The sequence below is a fragment of the Mesoplodon mirus genome (genome assembly GCF_964341445.2).
Source record: "Mesoplodon mirus genome assembly, chromosome: 7".
NCBI classification, from domain to species: Eukaryota; Metazoa; Chordata; class Mammalia; order Artiodactyla; family Ziphiidae; genus Mesoplodon; species Mesoplodon mirus.
The window spans coordinates 31,791,139-31,817,302 of record NC_138983.1 but is presented as its reverse complement, the minus strand read 5'-3'; the positions used below and the strand labels follow the sequence as shown (position 1 = coordinate 31,817,302).

General features: G+C 38.5%; 1 protein-coding gene across 2 annotated transcripts in view; it reads left to right on the top strand.

Moving 5' to 3' along the window:
• Positions 1 to 26,164, top strand: part of BBOX1 (gamma-butyrobetaine hydroxylase 1) — a 75,608-nt gene that overhangs the window by 2,769 nt on the left and 46,675 nt on the right. The window contains exons 2-4 of one of the 2 annotated variants that reach the window (XM_082629211.1): positions 4,172 to 4,428; positions 5,653 to 5,767; positions 24,568 to 24,766. In XM_082629211.1, the coding sequence (XP_082485337.1) occupies positions 4,210 to 4,428; positions 5,653 to 5,767; positions 24,568 to 24,766 (533 nt within the window). In that variant the 5' untranslated portion in view covers positions 4,172 to 4,209. Of the gene's footprint in view, positions 1 to 4,123; positions 4,429 to 5,652; positions 5,768 to 24,567; positions 24,767 to 26,164 lie in introns of those variants that run through there. The other variant, XM_082629210.1, reaches the window with a different exon arrangement.

Sequence of the window (26,164 nt, the reverse complement as noted above, 5' to 3'; positions counted from 1 at the left end):
CGCGTACCAGAAAAAAAGAGGCTACTTAACCCAGTGATATTGAAGATTGTTTCTTTCCAGCTCTGAGAGTTCTAGTTCTAAGTTTCTTTTATTTCCAAGATCAATACATAAGGTAACTTTCAGAGCTACTTTCTTGATTTTCCAAACCAGCTGACAAAATTTGAGTTTATAAAATTTTAAAGATGACAAAAATTGCACCCATGGCTTAAGTAAGATAATCTCTAAAACAATTTAGTTGTGCAAAACAGGAGTGACAAACACACTTCCATAACTCTGAAGGGGAAAAATATGGTAAGTGAGTTTGGAAGGAAAACAACAAAAACAACACATATGCATCAAGTGATGGGATGAAATTAAAAGAAATCTGTCCCATCAGATAGTAATCCCCCCTGACCCTAATCCAAGGTCTATTTTCCAGGATAGGTAAAACTACTTCCTCCCACAAAACTCAAGCTGATATTTCATAAACGAAATTATACTTGTGAATAATAAGCAGAATAGTTAAGTATAAAATAAATAAACATTTTCATTTTATAGGACCTCTTTAATTCAGCAAAAAGATCACACTGAGATAGATATAAAGATATACATATATATAATATATATATATATATATATATATATATATACACATACATATCTAGGAGCATCAATCTTTCTCTTTTTCTTTTTTTCTCTTTTCTTCAGAGAAACACAATAGTTTATCAAATAACTAAATGGTCATTATGCTTCAACAGGGCTCAATTTTTTTTAACATCTTTATTGAAGTATAATTGCTTTACAATGTTGTGTTAGTTTCTGCTTTATAACAAAGTGAATCAGCTATATTTATACCTATATCCCCATATTCCCTCCCTCTTGCATCTCCCTCTCACCCTCCCTACCCCATCCCTCTAGGTGGTCACAAAGCTCTGAGCTGATCTCGCTAACAGGGCTCAATTTTAACAAGTCAAATTGAAAAACAGATTTCAACAAATCACACACATGTACAAGCCTATTCATTTTCATGAAGAATCTGCTTTCAAGTTCTGATGATACTTGATGGTTTCTTCCTGTTTAAATTTTCAGCCCATTTGCCCCAATACAGCTTTAAATAAATCAAGAAAAGTTGAAGAGGGAAACTGTTTTCCCATTGCTCCCTGCTTTTGTTTGGATTACCATTCACATTTGTCATGAAGTTGAGAAAGGAATTGTGAAGTGTAAAAATAACCCACCAAGTTCCTTCATAGATACCCAAACAATTTAACTTCAGCAACACCCAGGTCTTTCCAGTTCTTCCACCCTCTCCCAGGTGCCTCAGGCAGCCTCCATCAACCACCCTCCTGATGTGGCCACCGTTCTCAAAATACCCTCCTCAGAACATCCATTTCAGGAGGGCTGGGGGGAAGAGTCTCAGTTTCCCCTAATACCTGGGAATGCACTTTCCCTCTCCAGTTCAAATTTTCTAGGCAGAAGAAGAAAAAGAAAGAAAAAAGAGAGAGAAAGCCTAAAAGGGAAGGTTGGGTTGTAATTAGTGTCTGTTAGTGCAGATACATCTATTAGTGTGATCAGCTCAAGAGTTAGTGTGACTTGGCACAGTGCCAAGTTAAGTGCAGAACAGTATTTATTGTGGTAGGAGATGCACCCTTCAAATAATGTATCCATTAAGAATTCAATGTGTTATGACCCAGCAATCCCACTACTGGACATATACACTGAGAAAACCATAGTTCAAAAAGAGTCCTGTACCACAATGTTCATTGCAGCACTATTTACAATGGCCAGGACATGGAAGCAACCTAAGTGTCCATCGACAGATGAATGGATAAAGAAGATGTGGCACATACATACAATGGAATATTACTCAGGAATGAAAAGAAACGAAATTGAGTTATTTGTAGTGAGGTGGATGGACCTAGAGTCTGTCATACAGAGTGAAGTAAGTCAGAAAGATAAAAACAAATACCATATGCTAACACATATATATGGAATCTAAAAAAAAAAATGGTTCTGAAGAACCTAGGGGCAGGACAAGAATAAAGACACAGACGTAGAGAATGGACTTGAGGACACAGGGGAGGGGTAAGGGTAAGCTAGGATGAAGTGAGAGAGTGGCATGGACATATATACACTAACAAATATAAAATAGATAGCTAGTGGGAAGCAGCCGCATAGCACAGGGAGATCAGCTTGGTGCTTTGTGACCACCTAGAGGGGTGGGATAGGGAGGGTGGGAGGGTGATGCAAGAGGGAGGGGCTATGGGGATATATGTATATGTATAGTTGATTCACTTTGTTATAAAGCAGAAACTAACACACCATTGTAAAGCAATTATATCCCAATAAAAATGTTTAAAAAAATTCAGTGTGTGAAATTTATAAAAATCCTTTCTACCAAGACATTTTCAAGCTCATTAATAAACACTTTATTGACAATGAGTTAAGCTTAGAATATACACTGATACACATGAAAGTTTAATGATAAAAATAAGGATTTTTTTCCTTAATTGTCTTACTACTTGGGAGAACTTAAGATGGTATCATCTGTATTCTGATATTCCCCAACCTCTTTCTCCTGCTGTTAACTTCGGTAATTGCCATAGATTTTTCACTGGGCAGTGATGGTTCCAGTTAATTTGGGATATTATAACCAGACCCTTAAATAGCATACAACACATAAGAACAAAAAGAGTAAACATAATAAACTTTTCTCTAGCTCAGAGGTTGGCAAATATTTTCTGTAAAAGGGCAAATATATTTTTTGGTTCTGCAGGCTGTATACATTCCCTGTCACATGTTCTTGTTTTATTTTTTCAAACCTTATAAGAATGTAAAAACTATTCTTACCTCATGGGCTGTACAAAAACTTCTGGCCCACAGGCAGCGGTTTGCCTGTCCTTGATCAAGTTATGTAAGCCATGCTTTTACTTCAGTAGATACAATCTTACTTAAATACAGAATAGAGTTCTATTTTTCCTCCCCATATGTAAAGCTAGAGTTATCATTCAAATATATATTAAATATCTTCTATGTGTCTGCTGCACTAGAGAATACAAAGATCACCATGAAGTTTCAGACCTCAAAAAAAAGTGAGATAATTATGAAAGTAAACAAAAAATAAGGAAGACTGGGCACAAATGGCATTGATAGTTGTCTGAAAGGCTCCAAAATGCCTCCTTAAAGATGTCTATATGAGTAAGTCTTAAAGGGTGTGATCAATGCTGCTGAATGCATATTAACTCTATCTTATTCTCCTTCCTCATTAATAAAACATTGATTTCTGCAGAGCAAGCATGTGACTAGTAAACAGCTATGTTTCCCAGCTTCCCTTGTAGCTAAGGTTAGATTGTGATATAATTCTGGTCAGTGAAATATACTTGGAAGTCGCTAGATGGGGAAATGTTTAAAAATGAGGTAGACTTAGCTGCCACATGATGTTTTCCCTTTTCCCTTCTTCCTCTCTGGAATGTAGATGTGGTATCGGTGATGCAGCAGTCATTTTGCAAACATGAGGCAAGAAGTAGAAGGAGAAAATCTACCAGTAGCCTGGGCTTCCCATGGTTCTGTGAAATCACATTACATTAATGGACAGTCATGTTGGGACTTCTTTTCACACAAGAAAAATAAACTCCTTGCTTATTTAAGCCGCTATTTGTCAGATCATCTGGATACAGATAGGTTGGCTCATGAAAAGAAAAGTTTGTGAAAGGTCATTCCAAGCAATGGGGACAGAATGAGCTGAGGAACTGAGATTTGAAAGTATGGAGGTTGAATGATAGAAAATATTTAGTTTGGCTGGAGCCAGTGTACTTGGGCAAATAGTTAAAATAGCACAGGTATGATTACACTTTCAATTTGTGGAGTATTTTTCTCCCTTAAAAAATTTCCAGAGCTTTTATGCAAACACAAAAGTGCCTGTGTCATTGGTTCTGAACTTATTATCTAAAATTACTGTGAGAAAAACAAGGAATTCTTTTCATCTGGATCCTGACTCAGCACGTTTATCTTGTTTACTTTTAGTCACTGTGTTTCTGTTTACAGCTCATGAAATACTCTCATCAGAACAAAGGTTCTAGCATAGATAAGTGAAACCACAAGCTCAAGAAAATAGCAGAAGCCAGAGTCCATTTGAAATGAAGTCAAGTTCAGAGCCGATCTTCCTGAGAGTCCTTTTAACACTGATTTGTCATAGCAGGTAGCTGACAAGATTTACCCTCAAGGACCAGAAACATGCACTGTGCCATCCAAAAGGCAGAAGTGCTGGATGGGGCTCATTTGATGCGAATCCTCTGGCAAGATGGTGTAGAGTCTGTCTACCCCGCTGTGTGGCTGAGGGACAACTGTCAGTGTCCTGACTGCTACCTGGATTCTGCAAAAGCACGGAAACTTCTCATCGAAGCTCTTGATGTGAACATCGGTATCAAAGGCTTGACGTTTGACAGGAAAAAGGTAACTATCTCTAAATTATCTCTGCCTTCTCTCTCAACTTAAATAAAGGAACTAGTCTCCAATAATTTACATAATGAATTATATTTTATTTGGTCATATTTCATATATATAAAACCGTGATTGCATAGTCCTTGGTGCAAAGTCCACATGCTCACTAAATGGAAGCTTCTGCTATTATTATTACTATTTTTATTACTGCTGCTATTATTTTAATAAAATGTACAGTGTTGCTCATTATTCCTTCAGTGAGTGGCAGCCTTGAAGGCACAATCAAACTATGTCTCTAATAAAAGGAATGCCCCTGGGCTTCAGTTTACTCATCTGGAAATGAGGGATACTAACAAAATTTGTTCCTAGAGATGGTGTGAAGATTCAATGAGCTAATACGGATAAAAATCTTAGCATGTGGCTGGCATATGGTGAGCACTCAAAAACTTGTATTGATGAATATTTTTAGTTAAATTCGTGAGTAAATGTGTAAGGCTTTGTATGGGATTCCTGAAAGCATAGCTCTCAAAACCACAAACTAGATGTGGCCTCACCCTGTGTTTCTCTCTTCCAAATTTGCTAAGATAGTTATCAGGAGAGCAAGTGTGACCAGCAAGGTCATCGTCTCCCACTCCTGTCTCCATCTCGAATTAAGAACTTTACCCCCAGGGTTCACAGCTTGCTAGCTGTGGGACCTTAGACATGTTATTTCCTCTTACTTTGCTCACCTGAAAGATGTGAATATTAGTTATTGCTTCTCCCTCAAGTTGTATGAGGACTAAGTGGGTTATATTTATAGTGCTCATTGTATAGTGTACACTCAAAATGGTGTTATTCTTACTATTATTATCTGCCTCATCATCATCATTACTATTTCTGACACTCTTGGAAGGAATATTAATTGATCTCTAACTTCAAGTCATCACAGAAAGTTTAAGGACCACAGGTTTTCAGAATATAGAACAAGAACTCAGATCTAGCCAGGTTTTATATCTTTGTGATAGTTAAAGGGCCTCAGATCTCAGCTGTATCCCCTTGGCTTTCAGTTTCTTTGTTTTCCAAAAGCTTATTCTATGCCTGTGAGTATATAAGTTAAAAAACAGAAAGAAAAAAGAGCAAGGGCTAATTAGATTCCCTGATAACCTTAAATAACATTCAGAAACAGCAAGAGTGGAGAACCAAAGTACATAGAAGCATAATATACGTTTACGTGATATTTGCTTTCTGTATTATAAGGTTCATATCACGTGGCCAAACGACCACTACAGTGAATATGAAGCTGACTGGCTGAAGAAAAGATGCTTTTCACTGCAGGCCAGAGAAAAGATCCAGAGAGAATTGTTTTTGCCAGGTAACCTTGCTATGGTCTTCAATGTCCTTTAAAACTTGTCCGGTAAGCAATTTGCTCAGAAGCAAATTAAAACCCTTGTGCTTTGGTTAAAATATTATTGTAATTTATGTGGAATGTTTAATGATTTACCAACACAGATCATGTAGGTAGAGATGGAAAGAATCATAGAGCAGTTCTAGACATTCTAAAGAGACAGAAAGAAAAGAAATGCAGCAAATATTTATCCTCATCATCTAACACAAAAACTGGCACACCATAGACACTCCACAAGTGTTCCCTGCGAAGCAGCAGGATGAACCAGAGGCAGACTTGCCCTTAATAATTTTATCTAAGGCCAGAACCACACAGAATCAACAAGGCAAAAATTCCTAATCTGGCATCAGATAAAACTATGTGATCTATGAACCTCATGAAATGATATACACAACATTGACAACACTGAGTGTGCATGTGAGCGTGTGTGTGTGTGCATGTGAGCGTGTGTGTGTGTATGTGTCAGGCTTGTGCACAGCAAATTGCTTGGGGAGAGTTTATCTGAATCCCAAGGGAATCTGTGAACACAGAAACATTCAGAAAATCTCCAGTAAACAGATTCGGTCAAAAAGGAAGACTTTATTCTTTGTTGGTTTTTTTTTTTAATTTCCTTTCAGTCTTTTTTCTTTTTTTATTGAAGTATAGTTGATTTACAATGTTGTGTTAATTTCTGCTCTACAGCAAAGTGATTCAGTTATACATATATATATATATACATTCTTTTTTATATTCTTTTCCATTATGGTTTATCACAGGATATTGAATATAGTTCCCTGTGCTATACGGAAGGGCCTTGTTGCTTGCTTATCCATCCTATACATAATAGTTTGCATCTGCTAACCCCAAATTCCCACTCCATCCTTCCTCCACTTCCCCCTTGGCAACTATGAGTCTGTTCTCTATGAAGAAGACTTAATTTTTTATCTGAGAGACAAAGTAAATAGTTAATATAGATTAAAAGTTAATTTTTAAATACGATTTTTGGAGAGACACAGTAATACAGCTCAAACAGAGGTGCTGGGGAGAAGTGGGAAGTATTAATACTTTGCTCTCTCTGTATTTTGAAGATTTGTGTCATATGATGTGGGTCAAAGGCCCACAAATTCATGTTTTCAAATTCTGAAAACATGCTGATTCATATGTATTTACTAGAACCTTGGCTTCTACAAACACACTAACAAGCCAACTTTCCCTGAACATTCTTTTCCACTGTTTACCAGATATATTGGGCCACTGTCCCTTTGGACAACTGACCAGCCTTGCTGGATTTTATACACACCTCTTCTGGGATTTCTGGGTCATACACCAAGATAGAGATTTTACCTTACTCCTTTCAAATCTGAAATTCTCAGATGTGTGTGGTAACTGCATGGTTTTCAATGTTAGACTTACAACAGTTTACTGGGTGTGGAGATGTTACTAAATAGCCAACTTGAGCCCCACAGCTTCACCTTGTCCCATGGTTATCAATAGGGTATGACGTGGTCCCCTTCCTGTTCAAGCATAGTCCAGTCTTATCAAGAGCTAGCTTCCTCCATTCTCTTAATCTCAACATTCTGACAACTGACAATGTTTTGCTCTAGTGCTTTCTGTCTAAACCACCAGGAATCCATTTTCCTCTTTATCTAGTCCAGCTAGCTGGTAGAATCCAGATGGATATCCAGGGAAAGATGTTTTTCCTGCCTTCCCCCAGTGAGTGCTTTACTAAATTCTTCAAAGAGTCTTCAATTGCAAAACTGAGTGGCAACTGTCTGGGTCAAATAGTAATATCACAAGTATATTATTACTTTTTATTTATTTTAGATTTCTTCTGGTACTCAAAATATTTTTCCTTAACTCTGCCCTAACTTTGTAATCCCGTTGGATTTTACTTTAATTTCCTTTGAGTTCTTCTTTTGATTATTTTCAGGGAATAAAAACCAACTTTTTATTATTACAGCTTATGCTTCTAAGCATTGTAAAAGTATATGGCTACCCCCTCCATTAATATTTCTCGACGGGTTCAATTTTATAGCTTACATTTCTCAGTACTATCAGGCAGTAGCAGGATGGAAATGATACTACATTCAGTTAAACAGTGGAAAAAACTAGTCACACTGACAGGCTGCAATCATGAATAATATAAGGAGGACTGGAAACTATTTTAATGGTTTAAAACAAGATCAGATTTTGAAAATATATTCTCAAGCTGTGCAACTGGTAGGTGAAAGAAGAAATTAATGGACCATTTTTGAAATATTGTTTCTATGGCTTTTTGCCTGTAGAATTTGACACCTTATTTCCCTGCCATTGCATATTTTCAAACATTCATACTCAGAACAAGTAAACAAGCTCAGTTACATTTGTCAAAGAATTTTGTTTTTAGTCCTCAGTAGCAATGTTTCCTCTGCTGCTCTTTCCTTAGAGTGAGGAAAGACTTTTAAAATCTGGCGTCAAGATGCAGATCACTTTTCCTTGATCTTCACTTGGCACTAGATGTTGAACTCAAAAATGAAAAAAAAACATCAGCAAGAAAAAACTCTTGTCATGGGACAGCCACAGCTGGAAAGAAGGCATGGGTAACAATCATTCCATCATAAATTTCTATTCAACTGCACGTATATCGCGCACCTATCTTGTGTGGGAAGCTGTAAGGAAATACCAAGTTTTAAAAAGACATGGATTCTGTCCTAAAGGATTTATCCAGTCTAGGAGGGGACACTAGCCATGGAAAAAAATAAGTATAGTACATCATTTTAAGTACATGAAAGTGTGCATAGAAGGTTAATTAGAATGTAGAAGGACTCTGAAGAAACAAGGAAATGGGACTCAAATAAGAGTTAATACTTGAGCTGGGTTTTGAAGGGTCTGTCAGACAAAGATAGAAGGAAAGGAAATTCTCAACAGAGAAAAGGGTATGTAGAAAATCAGAGAAGCATAAAAGGGCAGGGTAGGTGTAGGAAACTGCAATTAGTTTAAAATATGGGTGAAGTTAAAATTGTTAGGCAACAAGGAAGGAAGTGGCTTAAGTACCCTACTAAGAAGCTCAGCTCTAAACCCTTAGGCAAGGAAGTTTGCTCAGCACAGAGGTCAAGTATGTTTCCTTCCATTAGTTTCCCAGGCTGATTCTCTTCCTAAAATTCTAGAGAAATGAGTTTAAGGTCTTTATAAGCTTGAGAAGATTGCTTTACTTATTTTCATTAGGATGCATTTTATATTTTCAGAGTTGTAGCTTTCTGATTTTTACCAAATGTATATAATTTCGTAAATGCCTACAAGGTTGTGAATGTCTTCTTAGCTTCCTTTTTCTCTTGATGCATTCTCTCTGCCTCCAGTGTACCCCTTTGGTTCTTGGTTTGTACTTATCTTACTAAAGACGGTGAAGTGATCAGTTCTGTGTTGTAGAAAGGTCTTGGTCATGGTCATCTGTGCTGGATGGATTGGCATGGGGAGTGCCTGGGAGCAGGGTAACCATAGCATGGCCTAGAAATTGTCCTGTAAGAGCCATTAAGAACTTAAACTAGGGAAGTAGCAGAGAGGATGGGGATAGAATTTGTACTCAAGAGAAACATATACTGACCTGGAGGACAGGAGGTTGCTGGCCCTCTAATCTCTACCAATTTAAAACCAGACTGTTGAAGCCTTGCATGTGAGTGTTTCCAGATAGGTGGATGAAATGGAAGACTTTAATAAAACATTGGCAATATGAAGATTTTTTAATATAATTGTATTTTAGCCTCCATGTGAAATTTACATTATACACTCATTTTTTGTGACTAACTTCATGATGCAAAATTCCCAAAATAAAATTGATAAGACTAAAATGGGAAAAAAATCAATACATAGCATGATCTTATATATATGAACCTAAATATCTGTTCTTCTTATTAACACTCAGAGGCAGAATGAATGCTTGTTTTCCTATCTATCTCCTTGAACTGGTACTGAAATGTTTGTATATTATTCTCTGACATCAGTAGTATTTGTCATTGTAAACTGAGATTTTAAATGTGGTAATTTGAAGAAAATCTTTTGTTCTATGGAAGGAGTCTGCTCAGTTTTCTCAGCAGTGCAGGGAGTGAGTACATTGCACGGTCAGAAAAGGATATTTCCCCTTGTTTTGATATGCCCCACTTTAGCAGAGCAAGTCTTCACCTGTGTAGTTTATCAGACTACAACCCTTCGGTACATAGCTATGACTCCCTCCTTTGTTTCAAAAGGAATATGCTACAAGAGAGGTGAAAATTCTCAAGGAGATATAAGGTCCCTCTAAGATCTCTGTGCCTTGCACATGGTGAAAAAAAACAAACCAAAAAACAGAGCTTCGCCTTTCTTACAGAGGGCATGTGTTTCCTTGAAGATGAAGCTTTCTATTATAGTGCAAAGAACAGAATTGATTTGGTACCTAGGCTAATTTTACAGAAATTTTCCAAAAGAGAAAAAATCACTATCTTTGAAAAAAATTAACAAGTAATGTACACAATAAACATGCCTAACTCCCATGTAATATTTCATCCATGTCCCTAAGCTTTGCCCCATGCTTCTCCCTTTCTTAAACCCCTAGAGGTGGGAATCTGCAATGCATGTCAGGGATGGGTGAGGGAATTTTTTCACGTATTACTTGGTAATTATAAAAAGGACTGGGGGGTTGTTTGTTTCAAGCTGCCTTAGGATGTTCCAACTGTATCAGAACTGCCAGGTCAGAATGGCTTCAGAAGAGCTCTGTTAAATCAGCTGCATTAGAGCAATCAACTCACCATGTCATGTACCAAAATACATTCCCTTCCCAAGAAAGACCTTATAAAAATTCCTTCCCTGAGGTCATCCAGGCTCACACTGTCTGATGCACAGGTGGGAGAATGGTTCAAAGTCTTCGTAAGTTTAAGAAGCCAGTCTCTATTCTACTTTGTCTGCCATATGTGAAATGAACCTATTGACTTTCAGAGAAATGTCTTTGGGGTTTTGATGAAATGAATACAAGTATCTTAAATGCTTGTGAGTTTACAAATGCATATTTTGCTTCACTTTTTCTCTGTGCCATAGTGATGTCTTCCAATGTGTCTTGTTCTTTTCTGAATTACATATCATTTATCCCACTCAGTTTCTGCATTGTACTTGGTAAACGTGGGCATAATATGTAAAGGGTCTAATATCCCTCCATGGGCTGTGAGTCAGTGAGTCCAAGATGGGAGATTCACAGCCTGGGAAGTACCCTGCTGTGCTGTGTACCCAGCAGAGGCCCCGAATCTACAGGTTGTTCCCACAGCCATCTGCCTAGTTTTTGATTCCACTTGTAAACTCTAGGTCAGATCCTTTTTCTTTTGCCTTTTCTCATATCCATCCATACCTCCAATTAGAAAATACATAACCACATACTCAGAGATAAGTATTGGGTTGACCAAAATGTTTGTTCGGGTTTTCGTAAGATGTTATGGAAAACCTGAATGAACTTTTTGTCCAACCCAATATTAAAGATGTCTATTTTACAACTAGATACATTACAGAAATATTGGGGGGAAAAAAAGCCTGTGTACTACATCTATTACTTTTTTAAATATAATTTTTATGTAAGAAACATTATATTCTTTGTAAAAAAATCATTTTTTTTTAGTTAACAACTTCATAAAACAAAGTATCATGCCATCATCCAACGTTAGTGTGAAATAGTATTTTGAAAAGCTGGTGTCTTCAAAAGCTGATATCTTTAAAAGACTTGAAAAAGTTTGAGGATATTTTTGAGAACCTAAAACAAATCTATTTTAAGGAAGAATTATTATGTTGTATTCCCTTTTCATATTTTTTCAGTATACTTACCACATCAAAAATTAAGAAAGGGCTTCCCTGGTGGCTCAGTGATTGAGAGTCCGCCTGCTGATGCAGGGGACACAGGTTCGTGCCCCTGTCCGGGAAGATCCCACATGCCACAGAGCGGCTGGGCCCGTGAGCCATGGCCGCTGAGCCTGCGTGTCCGGAGCTTGTGCTCCGCAACGGGAGAGGCCACAACAGTGAGAGGCCCGCGTACTGCAAAAAGGAAAAAAAAAAAAATTAAGAAAAATATACTAACTTTTTTAATTCTTGGAAAAGTAATTTTCTAGACTTACACTAAAGTAAATTTATTTCTTTTCCTTCCTTTTTCTTTTCAAACAGGGTAGAGTGGGCTTTTTTTCAGTGAGTGAAGAACTTCCATTTCTCACAAACAAGACTTACTTTTTCTTGCAGCCCAGGAATAAGTTTTATAACATTGGCAATTGGACTGCAAATTCAGAATTTATAAATTTAGAAAATTCCAAAGTGTGGCAATTTCAAGAAGTAAAGTTGGATTGCTTTATATGCTAGCTTCACTTTTACCAAACCTACACATAAGTTATAAACAATTACTTCTCACTTCTGGTTTTACTTTGTTCTTCAAGATGACAGAACACAGCAGAACAACTATAGTTTTGGAATAGTAGATATCTTCATCATACTTAAATTTCTTCCTTAAGATTCCAGTCCCAAACTTTCAAATATGCCCATGGAAAAAATTGATTTTTAATTTCTTTTTAAAGTTTTCTAACCCTGTAGGAAAAAATTGATTTTTAAAAAGAATTTTGATGTTGCTATTTACCCATTCTGTGTATTTGCATAATATCTAGCTGAGCAAATTAGGTAAATAATTTTTAATCACTGCTCCATTGAATGAATTCTCTAACTTTATTCTTTTCCTCAAAATTATATATATTTCTCAATCTGTAACTTTGCTCTTAATCAAAAGAGCAGTGTAGCACTGAAATTAAAAGTGCTCTTGAACTTAGTTCTTTCTAGGTCTGTGATCTTGAGCAATTTACTTAACCTGTCTATGCCCCTAAATCTTTAACTGCATGATGGTACCTACTTATCACCTTGAGTAGCGCCATGTTGAGAGAAAAACAGTGACTCACTTTACATATTAACTCACTTCATCTTCACAAGTTTCCCTTGAAAACAGTTGTAAATAACTACAGAGAACAGCCTTGAGAGACTTCTTGAACTTCTTGAACAGTATATGTTTACTGTTCAATGAAACAAAGGAAATGAAAAAATGTAGAATTCTATTAGTAAAATTCTTTCTCCTTTTTTCCATTAGCTGTCAAGCTTCCATGCACATCACCTGTTTGCCCAGAGAAGACTGACATTGAAAAGATTTTAGGGGGAAAATGTTGTATAGGTTGTCCTTCTTGCCAACAACTTAGCTGAAGCCTTTTATTATCTCACACTTGAATTACTGAAATAACATGGCCTCTGTGTTCACTCCCAGCATGCACAACTCTGCAGGGTAATCTTCCCGATGCCCACCGTCATCTTTCTTCCCCCCTGGCTCTGGTGTTTCACTGCAGCACAATAAAGTCCAAAGTCTTCCCTGGGACTTTCTAATCATCCCACAATGTAGTGCCCCCTCAGCAAGAATGTGGATTCTTAATTTTGTCCAAACTCCTAGTTTCTCAGATCACTTATTCTATTCTTTCGGTCTGGCCAAACTTCACCTTTCCATCCTACAAGGTCCAACTCACATCCCAAAGAAGCCCTTTACCAACCTACCCTATATTTATATTTATCCCCAAGTCAAACTACAAAATAGAGACCAGAAAGAAAGAAAGCCCAGGAAATGGACATAATTTCACTGGTAACACTAAAATGCAGAGCTATAATGTAACAATGGAAGCATATATATTTTTCTAAAAGAATTTTGTTAGAATTTGTTAGGAGAAGAAGTGAAAGAATGTGGTCTGCTAGGAAAGCGCTTCCCCCCATGAAACAACACAGTGTTTTGAAAGGAGAACAGCTTTAGAGTCAGCAGAGGGGCTTTGACTTTCTTCTCTGTGAACTTGACCTATTGTCATAAATGATCTGACTCTCACTTTTTACTTCACTGAGACATGATGGAAGTTTCTAGCCCAGAATAAATTGGTCAAGCACAATATATGATGGACAACCAAAAAGGAGATGTATAAAGTGATTTACTTGGAGCAATAAGAAAAAATGAGGAAAACCAGAGAAAATGTGAATCCTCTGATGGGAGCAGATGGTCTTAGGTAATCCTGTTTCACACACAGTCTTTCCCATCTCAGTTGATGGCAACTCCATCTCTCAGGCAGCAGGACCATCCTAGACTCCTCATTATCCCTTATACAAGCTACACACACAATGTGTCAAGAAAATCTACTAGCCCTATTACCAAACAATCCAGAATCCATCCACATCTCACTACCTCCACCACCAACCCTCCATCTGAACTACCAACAGCATACGCTCTCTTCCTCCCCTTCCTCTTCCCCTACTCCTTTGCCAGTCTTCCTTCTTCATATTTTTAAAGCATTGCTGTATGCCAGGCACAGAGCTCAATGCTTAATATGTATTACTCTATTTAATCCTAGCAACAAATTTACAAAGGCACTATCATTGTAACCAGTTTACACATGAGGAAAATAAGGCTGATAAAAGTAAGTAACTAGTCCAAAATCAGAGGCAAAGAAGTAACAGAGCCAAGGTTTGACTGAAGAACATCTGCTTTATTGAATGCCTTTCTGTCATCCCCCACCTCTTCTATGTGCTTGCAGCAATTTGTGCCAGCTACTCTTTTTGTGTCGCTGCAATTATTGCACTGAAGGGTCAATGTTGGTGTATTTGACTGTCATCCCCACTAGACAATTGGAATCCAGCGAAATAGCTAATATTAATAACAGGTACCGGGCTTCCCTGGTGGCGCAGCGGTTGAGGGTCCGCCTGCCGATGCAGGGGACACGGGTTCGTGCCCCGGTCTGGGAAGATCCCACATGCCGCGGAGCGGCTGGGCCCGTGAGCCATGGCCGCTGAGCCTGCGCGTCTGGAGCCTGTGCTCCTCAGCGGGAGAGGCCACAACAGTGAGAGGCCCACGTGCCGCAATAAAAATAAAAATAAAAAAATAACAGGTACCATTTATTGAGCATCTTCCATGCATTATATTTATTCAGCAAGTACTTAATGAGTGTCAGCTATGTACCAGCCTCTGTTCTAGGTACTGGGAATGCAGTGATGAACAAAACAGAGGTAGACTTTATCTGTAAGGAGTTTACATTTTGGTAGAGAAAGAGATCGCAAAATTTACAAATTTATCTACATTAAGTCAAGTGGCCATAAGGACTTGGGCACAGGCAGGTTGGTCGATGTGGCAATGGGGTGTATGGAAGTCTCTTCGGAGTCCTTCTAATTTTTTACTGAAATGGGAAGCAAAGTTATCAGCTAAGCATGAATAGGAGGAGGAAGTGTGGGAAGTTTGAGGACAGGGAACGTGAGAAACAGTCAGCTAGGGGAGCACAAGATAGAGTTAACTATAGATTAATGGGTGTGCAATAAAATCGCTCATCATGGTATGTTTTCCTCCAGCCATGTTCAGCTGCTCTGGGTCAAGTTCAGATTTAATTAAGTATACAATGTCAAGTTCTTTCTAGGTGTCATCTCATTTAAATTTCCCAACAACCCTGCAGGTTGTTTAACTCTGTATTTTCCAGATGAAGAAATTGAACTGAGAGAATGTATCACTTTCTGAAGGTCATGTAGACGGAAAGTATCAGAATTCAGATTTGAATCCACATCTGTCACCTTCAAACCTTGAGTGATGAATTTTGACACAAAGTCCCTATCAAATTGGACCCGCATCCTTGTGCTCGCTTTGGCAGCACATATACTAAAAATTGGACCCACATCCTCAGCTCTCTATGTGCTTAGTATGTTCTCAGTGAACTAGCTTTGGAAACTTGGCTGAGGAGGAATTCTTACACATTCTGGTTGACCGAAAAGTTAATATGCGTCAACAGACTTGAGACTGCCAAAACAAGGTTAATTAGATTTAGGCTGCCTGAATAAAAATGTAGTAGCGAGCCCACCATGCTGGCACGCCTATAGTATTATGTCTGATCTGAGATGCCCAGGCTGCTGTGGGACATCAGCAAACTTGAAAGCATCATCCAGAGGAGAGCAGAGAGCATAGTGCAGGGCTTGGGAGCCATAAAACATGAAAAATATGGGAGAGAAAGAGACTATTTAGCCTTGGAAAGAAAAACTTAGCTCAGTGCCTATCTTTATACACATCTCCAAGACTGCCATATTCTGTGTGATTCTGGAGCACAGAATTAGTGCCTAAAAGAAGGTGACAGAGGTAGATGTGCCTCTGCATAAGGAAGAAGATTGTGTTGATTGGAGCCATCTGGAACCAGGATGGGCTGTGCCATAGAGAGATGTGTGCTCTGGAATTAAAAGCCATCAAGAGGGTGTTCTGTAACCTTTTAAGAGATGTCAGAGGGGATAGTCACAACAAGGACAGAGGGTAAAACTGAACTTTCTGTTAGTCCTGTCAATTCCAATGAAGTCTGAGATAATAATCTCCCTTCTCAACATCCTTTGGTGCTTGTTATCCTTTGACAAATTTTTGTCTGAATATCCAGAGTCTAGTTCTTTGTGTGGGTATCCCAGCTCTGACATATATTAACTGTGTGACGTTGCATAACTTAGGTATGATCCTGACGCCTGTCTAATCTATAAAGGGGGAATAAGATAGAACCTCTATTATGGGGTTGTTGTGAGGATTACAGGGATCACTCCATGTAAAGTGCTTAGAAGGGTGCCTGGAATTACAAATGCCCAATAAGTGTTCACTCTCATTTTTTCAAATGTTTTTCACACACTCCCCTTTAGTGCTGCTTCATTATTTCATGAGTTCTTGTTTTTTCCAACTAAATTATCACTCTTGTCATAGGGCTGAGCATATATATATTACCGGGTACTTAATAGTTCAAAACAAAAATGTGTTTCTCTTCTTTCAAACAACATAAACTTGTTTAGAAACATCTTTTGAACATCCTCAGGGAGACTTTTCAAGTTTGGTGAGATTATCACCTAGAGGAAAGGTTTTATGGATTTCTCCATCTTTTAAAATACTAAAGTGTGCTCAAACACTCCTTTTTCAGGGGTTGCTTCTTGTTTGCAGTCATCATTAGGAAATAAGCAAAGATTTGTTTAGGATACAGAACATAGCAGTTTTCTGAAAATCTACTGGGTGCAAGCCCTAGGCTATATACCAGGGGGAGGAAGAGTAAGGGGGCAACAGTGGTGAGGAAATAAAGATAAGCAACAGGATCTCTATAGTTTGCAAGGATCATACAGTCCAGTGGCAGAGAGAGAAAGATAAGGACCTGCTTGACCCACACTTGCTTACTTTTTCCCTTCATCTGCAACACCCACCCCTTTGTCTCATGGGTCCTAGCTTCAGTGACTTTGAGTTCCTCCAACAAGCTAAGAGATCACCCCTCTTCCTACTGTCTTTCCTTGTTAGACACTTTCCCTACCCTTTGAGTGACTGGCTTCTCTCACCTCTCAGGATGTGGCTTAAACAGCTTCTTTTCAGTTACACCTTTCTTATCCGTCATGTCTAAACAAATAAGTTCTCCATCCCACTCCCAATGATTATTTGTCAATATACCCCATTTGTTATGCCCACATCACTTGCTACAACGTTTATTTTTATGTATTTATTTGTTTGCTTCATTGTTTATTCACTTTTTCCATCCCAAAGGCAGCAATCACATCTATTTTTATTCACCAATGCAACCTCTTTCGCATAGCCAGATTTTCGGCAAATACATGTGGAGTAAGTGAAAGATCCTTTCAGCATAAAGTGGTGAGCACAGGGACTCAGGTGCGTATTGGTGCTGGGGATCACAGAAGATAGCCATCTAACCCAGTCTTGGAGATCCTGAAGGAGGGCATTGCAGAGGCTGTCACTGCCCCATCAGACCTCCTCAGCACTCTTCCCATACTTGCCAACAGTTTGCTGTTGCAAGATTGCCAAGCTCCTGGAGGGTTCTCTCTGCCTGAGGGAACATGCTTGGCCAACACACAGGGAAGGCCAGAAAGACCAAGGAGTGAACACCCAGAAGCAGCTCTCAACCAATAAGGGGTAGGTGTGGGTGGCCTCTGCGTCTCAGCTTCATTGTCCCTGGGTGGGACAACTCTGTATCTGAGTATAGTCTACAGTGTTGCCATGAGGTCCAGCAGTGCTGAGCCCCAGCTGCAAAAGCAGTAACCCGTTCATTGAAACACCCTCCAGAGGCCCCCTTCCCTTTCTCACTAACCCATTTCCTATTGGTGCCTCCAGGGAGACCTCCTTAGTAAAATTGCATTCAAATCCTCATCTCAAGGTCAGCTTCTGGAAGATCTCAATCTAAAAAAGGACAAGTGACCAGAATTTTGAAAGGTGTGTCGAGTTCACTAGACAAGAGGTAAAAGAATTTCCAAAGAGGGCAGGATTTCATTAGTACAGAGAAGAGAATCAAAGTCCCAAAATCTGGGGGTCAGATTTTGATTATGGCTGGGCCCCTGCAGGATCTTTATAGGGAAAGATAGTAAGCAATCAGCTGATCATCAGCCCATGAGATGAGCTGTTTCAGAGCCAACAGCACAGTTCGGTGCAGATAGACAGAAGGTCCTAAACTCTTGAAATAACACATTGCAACCCTGCATGCTGTACTCGTGAATCTTTAACTGAAGAGCTTCTTTGTGTCTTTTCCTTTTTTGAAATACAACTCAGGATCCAGGAATGTGAGGCTTAACCCTGAAAAGGAAGCCTTGTACAAATGGTGTCTTGAAAGCCAGCATGTAGCCTGTTCATAAATTTTATGATGTGTGAAGCACATGTTCAAGGAAGTATTTATTAGTAAGTCCATAAGTTAAATTAGAAAGGGTGGTTCATGCCTTAAATATTCCGTCATTTTCCATACTGTTTATGTTTCCAGACCCAAGTGTGAAATTTAAATTTTCTTTTAATGTATTCACCTAACAAATGATTTACTCTAGGTCAGCATGTTTTCTTATGGTCCCCAGTAGTGAAGTTTTGCAGTTGGCGGGGGGGGGGGGACTGGGAAAATGCTACTAAAATACTTTTTCAATGGCAAAGTTTCTGTACAGAAATCATAGAATGATCTTACTCGTGGATTTATTAAGAAGATGTAGGTTATTTTGCCCGGAAAATTGGAGTATTTTATATCAGGGATGTTTTGATGAATTTGGAAACTGGCTAGTCATAGTGCTGTCTCTGAAAGTCACAATTGGCATAACTGAGTCTGTGAGTGGCTCATATTAGGACACAGATCCTGTGATGGGTTGTGGCCCTTGGTCACTGATTTTTTCAAAGCTCCTGCCAAGGTACACCAAAATAGGAGCTATAGTTGGAAAACTGTAAACTCTGTAGAATTTAAAAGGTATTGTGACCAACCCCTGATTGTAAAATCCTATGAATTTGAAATTATGTATAGTACAGACTATGCTATGTATGATATGAACAGCCTTATACTGAGTTTTATACTGAGTCTTTGTGTGAATATGGTTAATTTTACACGTGTAAAGAGTAACAAATTTATTAAAAGAATCTAACTCATTTTGTATTTTTAAAACAAAGAATATCGTGTGTGTATGTGCATGTGTGTTTGAGAGCGTGTGTGTGTGTGTGTTACTCTATAATGGGAAAATGACTCATGTAGAAACAAAAATTCATTAAAATATGCTATAATTATATATAGATGTATATAGTGTGTGCCCTTAACAGAGCCTTCTTGAATCCACAAAATGCTCAAACTACGAAAGTTTTGAAAATATTTACATCTTCTGAAAGTGTTTTTTCCATCTCTATTTATTACATTTCCCTGCTACACTGTCACTAAAACTCTCTGGAAAGTGATAAAGACCTTGAGTAAAACCAGACTGGCATGGATCACTGACATATACTGGCATAAATTTAAAAAAAGAAGCTAGCTGATTTTTAAGCCTTGGTTCATTTCACAAAAGCAATGAATAGCAATGCTGTCAAAGAGTTGTGCCATGAAACCTAGTCATAAAGCTTTTTCTGCATTTAAAATCCTAACTAGGAGGGCTTCCCTGGTGGCGCAGTGGTTGAGAGTCTGCCTGCCGATGCAGGGGACACGGGTTTGTGCCCCGGTCCGGGAGGATCCCACATGCCACGGAGTGGCTGGGCCCGTGAGCCATGGCCGCTGAGCCTGTGCGTCCGGAGCCTGTGCTCCACAACGGGAGAGGCCACAACAGTGAGAGGCCCATGTACTGCAAAAAAAAAAAAAAAGAAAGAAAAAAAATCCTGACTGGGAACCAAGGTTTTTCTTTAAACACTCATGCTTGAACATGTCCAGACAGAGTGTTCCTAATTGTAATTTGCCCTGCTTTCTTTTTCATCTAGAAAGTAGATTTCCTTTGTAGGGGATAGAATAAGCTGTGGACATTCAGACATAGGACTTAAGAATACATGTAACAACAGTATTTCAAGGCATTAAATGTTTATTTTCTGTGTAGTTGTTGAAATTACAGACTTTAGAATTAGTCACCTGAATTTGCCTAACTAGCTCTGCAAATCATTAGCTGAAAGACTTGGATCTCTGTTCCCTTCTCTGTAACATGGGAATACTGAAAGCATCTATCGCATATATTTATTACGGACATTAAAAGAAATAAGGTATGGAGAGCACCTAGCACTGTGCCTGACACCTAGAAAGTATTCAGCAAATATTAACTATTATATTATTATTATTATTATTATTATTATTATTAGTCTACTATGTGTCAGGCACTGTACCAAGCTCCTTGCATAATCTCATTGCATGATCAACATATGATCTGCAAGGTAAATATAAGTATGGTTATTTTATAAATTAAGAGATGGAGGATCAGCGAAAAGATAAGGAAACAAGCTGGTAAGAAGCAAGACAATGACTCAAACCCAGGCCTCTTTAGCTCCATGTTCTTTATTCTATTCATGTCCTGTTTCATACAGTATCAGTGATATGTGGCTATTTAAGTTTAAATTTAAATCAGTTTGAATTAAATGAAGGAAAATATTTAGTTTCTTTGTTCCACTAGCCACATGCCAAGTCTTGATAGCCACATGTTATTAGCAGCTATGATTCTGGATGGTACAGATAGAGAATATTTCCTTCATCTGTTCTATTTGACAATATTGCAGTCTAGACCATACTATCTCTCCAGTCTGGTTTGCTCTCAATAGGTCAAAAATTTTTTTTCTTTTAAATATTATAAAAAGGCTCATCAATTAATTACTTAACCCTTTGTAATAAAGACAACACATTGCTATAGATGACCATGTAGATCATATCTAATCCATCTAACAGTCTACACAGGAATGAAAAATTTGCCCTTGGCCAGATCATCACAGTGCCCAAGAACTAGGAGAATCCTCAGCTGTAGTCTAGATGATCTTTTTATTCAATAATAAGAACCCATGGTGATGGGAAATCCTAAAGCCAATGTGAAAATGCAAGATGAGTCTCCACCTCTCATCTACCTCTAATACTCTATGGACCTATAACTTTCATTTGGGGCTCAACAAGCTTAAAGCTGTTTTCAATATTTTTTAAGTTTTTGGGTGTAGTCTACATAGGTGTAAGCTTTGGAAAGAGGAGATAGTGATTTATTATGTCGTTAACACTGATATTTTGCCCAGGAAATTTTTCTCTTAACTGGAAGCCAAATGACTTTTCTAGCTAAGTAGCCAATAAGCAATATTTATGATATGTATCACCTTCTTTTCACAGACCTTTTTGATTAGTATCAGATATTACAATCTGGAGACTGTAAATGAAATGGGCAAATGGGAGTGGCAAAGCAAACAACCATATAATCCAATATTCAAAACAAAGTCGAATAGATTGCCTCTTTGAACAAAAGCTCCTTCATATAAAGCCAACTCTTATTAGAGAGCAGAGTAGTGCAGCAGAACCGCGCTGGGCCCATAAAACCAACTTTGATTTCAGAAGAAATAGTTGAGGCATGAGGGACAGACCTGAGGAACTTCATGCATATAAAAGAGCAGCTGGCATCGTAGAAGGAGCATTAGGTAAGGGATCAGAAGATCTGATATCTCTATGGTATCCTGAACGTACTTCAACTATAGCATCTACCATATTATGTTATTTATTTTTCAGTGTTTCGAATCTTTCCAGTGTTTTTTTTTTTAACATCTTTATTGGAGTATAATTGCTTTACAATGGTGTGTTACTTTCTGCTTTATAACAAAGTGAATCAGTTATACATATACATATGTTCCCATATCTCTTCCCTCTTGAGTCTCCCTCCCTCCCACCTTCCTTATCCCACCCCTCTAGATAGTCACAAAGCACCGAGCTGATCTCCCTGTGCTATGTGGCTGCTTCCCACTAGCTATCTATTTTACATTTGGTAGTGTACATATGTCCATGCCACTCTCTCGCTTTGTCACAGCTTACCCTTCCCCCTCCCCATATCCTCAAGTTCATTCTCTAGTAGGTCTGTGTCTTTATTCCTGTCTTACCCCTAGGTTCTTCATGACCATTTTTTTTTCTTAAATTCCATATATATGTGTTGGCATATGGTATTTGTCTTTCTCTTTCTGACTTACTTCACTCTGTATGACAGACTCTAGGTCCATCCACCTCATTACAAATAGCTCAATTTCGTTTCTTTTTATGGCTGAGTAATATTCCATTGTATATATGTGCCACATCTTCTTTATCCATTTATCCGATGATGGACACTTAGGTTGTTTCCATCTCTGGGCTATTGTAAACAGAACTGCAATGAACATTGTGGTACATGACTATTTTTGAATTATGGTTTTCTCAGGGTATATGCCCAGTAGTGGGATTGCTGGGTCATATGGTAGTTCTATTTGTAGTTTTTTAAGGAACCTCCATACTGTTCTCCATAGTGGCTGTACCAATTCACATTCCCACCAGCAGTGCAAGAGTGTTCCCTTTACTCCACACCCTCTCCAGCATTTATTGTTTCTAGATTTTTTGATGATGGCCATTCTGACTGGTGTTTAAAACATAATATGCAAATCATTAGAGAAATGCATATTATGTTTTAATTGTCAGTTTCCTTGTCCAAGTCTCCCATAGACTATGAGTTCCTGAAAACCTACTGCCTATCACAGTGTCTCACGACATGGTAAAATATTAGACTTATTGAAAAAATAAACCAACAAAAAATTATTGGGTAGCTAATAGAATCAAGGAAGACAAAGAACCTGTATTTTACACCATCCACCCTCCAAAAGAAATTATGATTATATCCCAAACCCTTCACACCCCATTGTTATCGCTTTAGCCAAATTGCTCTGGCCCATGTACTGAGCTGCTTCTCTTTGCCAAGCTGACTTGGTTTAATAGTAAATTCTAAGTTTTTTCTCTAAAAGCACTTGATAAAAAACACTGAAAAAAAAAGGAACAGGAACAGCTATAGTTCTTTCAGTTACGGTTAGTCCCACAAAGAGAAGAGTTAAAACAAAAATTAGGAACCAGTGGCTGAATATAAACTCGACTTCCTGAGAAGATACAGTAAGTCACCTGGAATGTATTCAATACTGAAGAATATTAACATTGTCCAAAATAATGAATGCAGCCACTAGGGAGGACTCATTTAGAGTTTGCAACTTAGGTCCTGAAAATTCTGCCTCATTATGCATTATGCAATATTATGCAAACTTTGGCAATATATGTGCCCCCTCCCCGCCCTGATACACACCTGCTCATCTCTGTGAATGTCCTCATGCAACTCGCTGATGGGAGATCAGGAAGTGGCTTCCTGCACCTGTAAGTATCTTTGCTACTACTAAACCAACATCTGATTCCTAAGAAATCCTTGGTTCTGCAGAAACAGCCGTGCTGACATCAAAGAAGAAATGATTCCCAATTTACAACTACTACAAGGGAACACTGACCCAATCTTTTGTCTTAAATTGGAGGCTCTGGCGTTGTTTTCTGTAACATGACATATATTTCCCAGTTAGAAAAGGGAGGCATTGCATAGGATGATTTTGAGATCATAAGACCTAATTCTGTCACTTGTTAGGAAGGCTTGCCTTCCTAAGGCAAATTCTTTCCCCCAAAATGAAGAAATCAAGTGGATTAGCTAGAGTGGTCTTTGCTGAATGTAATTGTTAATATCTGAGTTATTTTCCTTGACAAAATTATGTTTCCTCTGTGTTCTACCTCCTTTGAGAGAGTCTGGTTTGTAAGCAAATTATTTTCTACATTTGTTTTCCTTTCTGTTTTTTCAAGTAAACATTTTTATGAGCCATAAATCATGAGGAATCAGAAAATAAAGAAAGGTATTTGACTTTATCTCATGTGGTATTGTCACCAAAGCGTTTGTGTGTGCCATGAGCACAACTTTCATCTTTTCCTCCCCATGGACAGTTTTTGCTGACTCCTGTGAACAAGTTGACCCTAGAGAAAGCTTCTTATCAGGTAAAATAAGAGGAAGAAGGAGCAGTTCCTACCATGGCAAACACTTCTCACCCCGACCCCCAGGGATAGGCATAAGCTGTTCTAGCACATGATTCTGATTTTATCTCTATTTGGAATTGAGCAATATAACTTGGCTGTTAAAATACACAATATTTCAAGGCTATTTCTAAGCAATGTCCAGGCAGAGAAGCCCTAAGGATCTCTGTATCAGGAGCCATTGCAAGCTAAACAACATTCTCTTGACAAATGTGCTATAGTGAATACCTGTCATGGATCTTCCACAATTGTAGGCAGAAAGCATAGAGTAGACTGGCTTGGGTCCAGGGAAGAAGAGCTGGTAACTTGGGCATTTCTAATATGACTAAAATTTAATCAATTCCATGATAGAACAAAGGTCAGCTTCCATGAACTAGTCCCTTCTCTGAGGTTCTCACTGTATGTTAAAAACAGTGCAATCCCATCTGGTTTCTTCTTTTTCTTAATTCACAGAATGTCAGTACTGGGGCTCAGAGTTCCAGCTACCTACTCTGGATTTTGAAGATGTTTTAAAAGATGATGAGCATGCATACAGGTGGCTCTCCAGGCTCAAGAAAGTCGGCATAGTGCGACTCACGGGAGCATCTGACAAACGAGGAGAAGTTTTAAAACTTGGGAAAAGGATTGGTTTCCTTTATCTCACATTTTATGGGTGAGTCACCAAATAGTTGGTATTCTGCCATTATATATAGGATTTGATATACTTTCCAGACAGGGGACTCTTTTGATTAATGATATAGAAATTTCCACAATGTCTTGACAGGAAGTCAGATGAAAATCTAAAAGTGGGATTTCTCTGAGAATGACTGGAATGAGGTCAGTTGCCAAAGACAGGATAGTTAAAGTTCGAGGATTAATTTGCTAGGGCCGCACAACAGAATACCATAGACTGGGTGGCTTAAACAACAAAAGTTTATTTCCTCACAGTTCTGAAGGCCAGAAGTCCAAGATCAGGGTGCTGGCAGGTTTGGTTCTTGGTGAGCGCTCTCTTCCTGACTTGCAGTTGGTCACTTTCTCACTGTACCTTCACATGGCCTTTCCTCAGGGTACCTGCACTCCTGTTATCTCTTCCTCTTCTTATAAGGACACCAGTCCTATTGGATTAGGGCCCCGTCCTTAAGATTTCATTTAATCGGAAATTCCCTGGCAGTCCAGTGGTTAGGACTCCACGTTCTCACTGGAGAAGGCCCAGGTTCAATCCCTGGTCAAAAAAAAAAAAAAAAAAAAGATTTCATTTAACCCTAATCACCTCCTTAAAGGTCCTTTCTCTGAATGTAGTCACATTGAAGTTTAGTGTTTCATCATATGAATTTGGGGAGGACACAATTCAGTCCATACCAAGTGGGATAGAAGACTGTTTCTCTAAGCCTTTTAAAAAATATTCAGCTTTACAAATGTGAAAGTTTATTAAAGTTTTACCTCCCAAGAGTTGGCACAAAATTAGGTTGGGCCCTGGGGAAATGAAACCAGCCACCAGATGTTTTAAATAAAGCTAATATGCAGAAAATTAAGTCTACACACTTTAGCAAGTAACAGGAAATACAATTGATTTTCACTTTGGAACAAGAGGCTGTTTGCATAAGAATTGCCTGGGAGGTAACATTAATTATGGATAAGAAAACACTAGCAACAGGAAACACTACCTGGAAGTGGGGGTACGACTGTATTTCTAATCTTTAGGGTGAGCCTGTCATTTGCGATGGAGACACTTATTCTTGGGCTCAGAGTAGAGGGCACTAAAAGTGAAAAGGACCTGCAAAATGCAAAGTTTGCAAACTGGTAGCACATGGGCAGTATTCAGATGTGTTTTGTTTGGCTCACATGATGTTGAAAAAAAATGGAATCAACATTTAAAAACTGGGAGCTTTTACATTAAATATGGAGTTGACTTTTCTTGAAAAATCAAACGTAGCAACAACTGAGCTTAAACCCCTGCTTGCCAGCAACCTGCTGGAGGTAAGAAAAGGCTGAGCCCTGAAGAGAGCATATTCTCACTCTCCAATTTTGCGAATTCTGCCCCCAACTCCCACCTCAGACCTGCAAGAGCCCT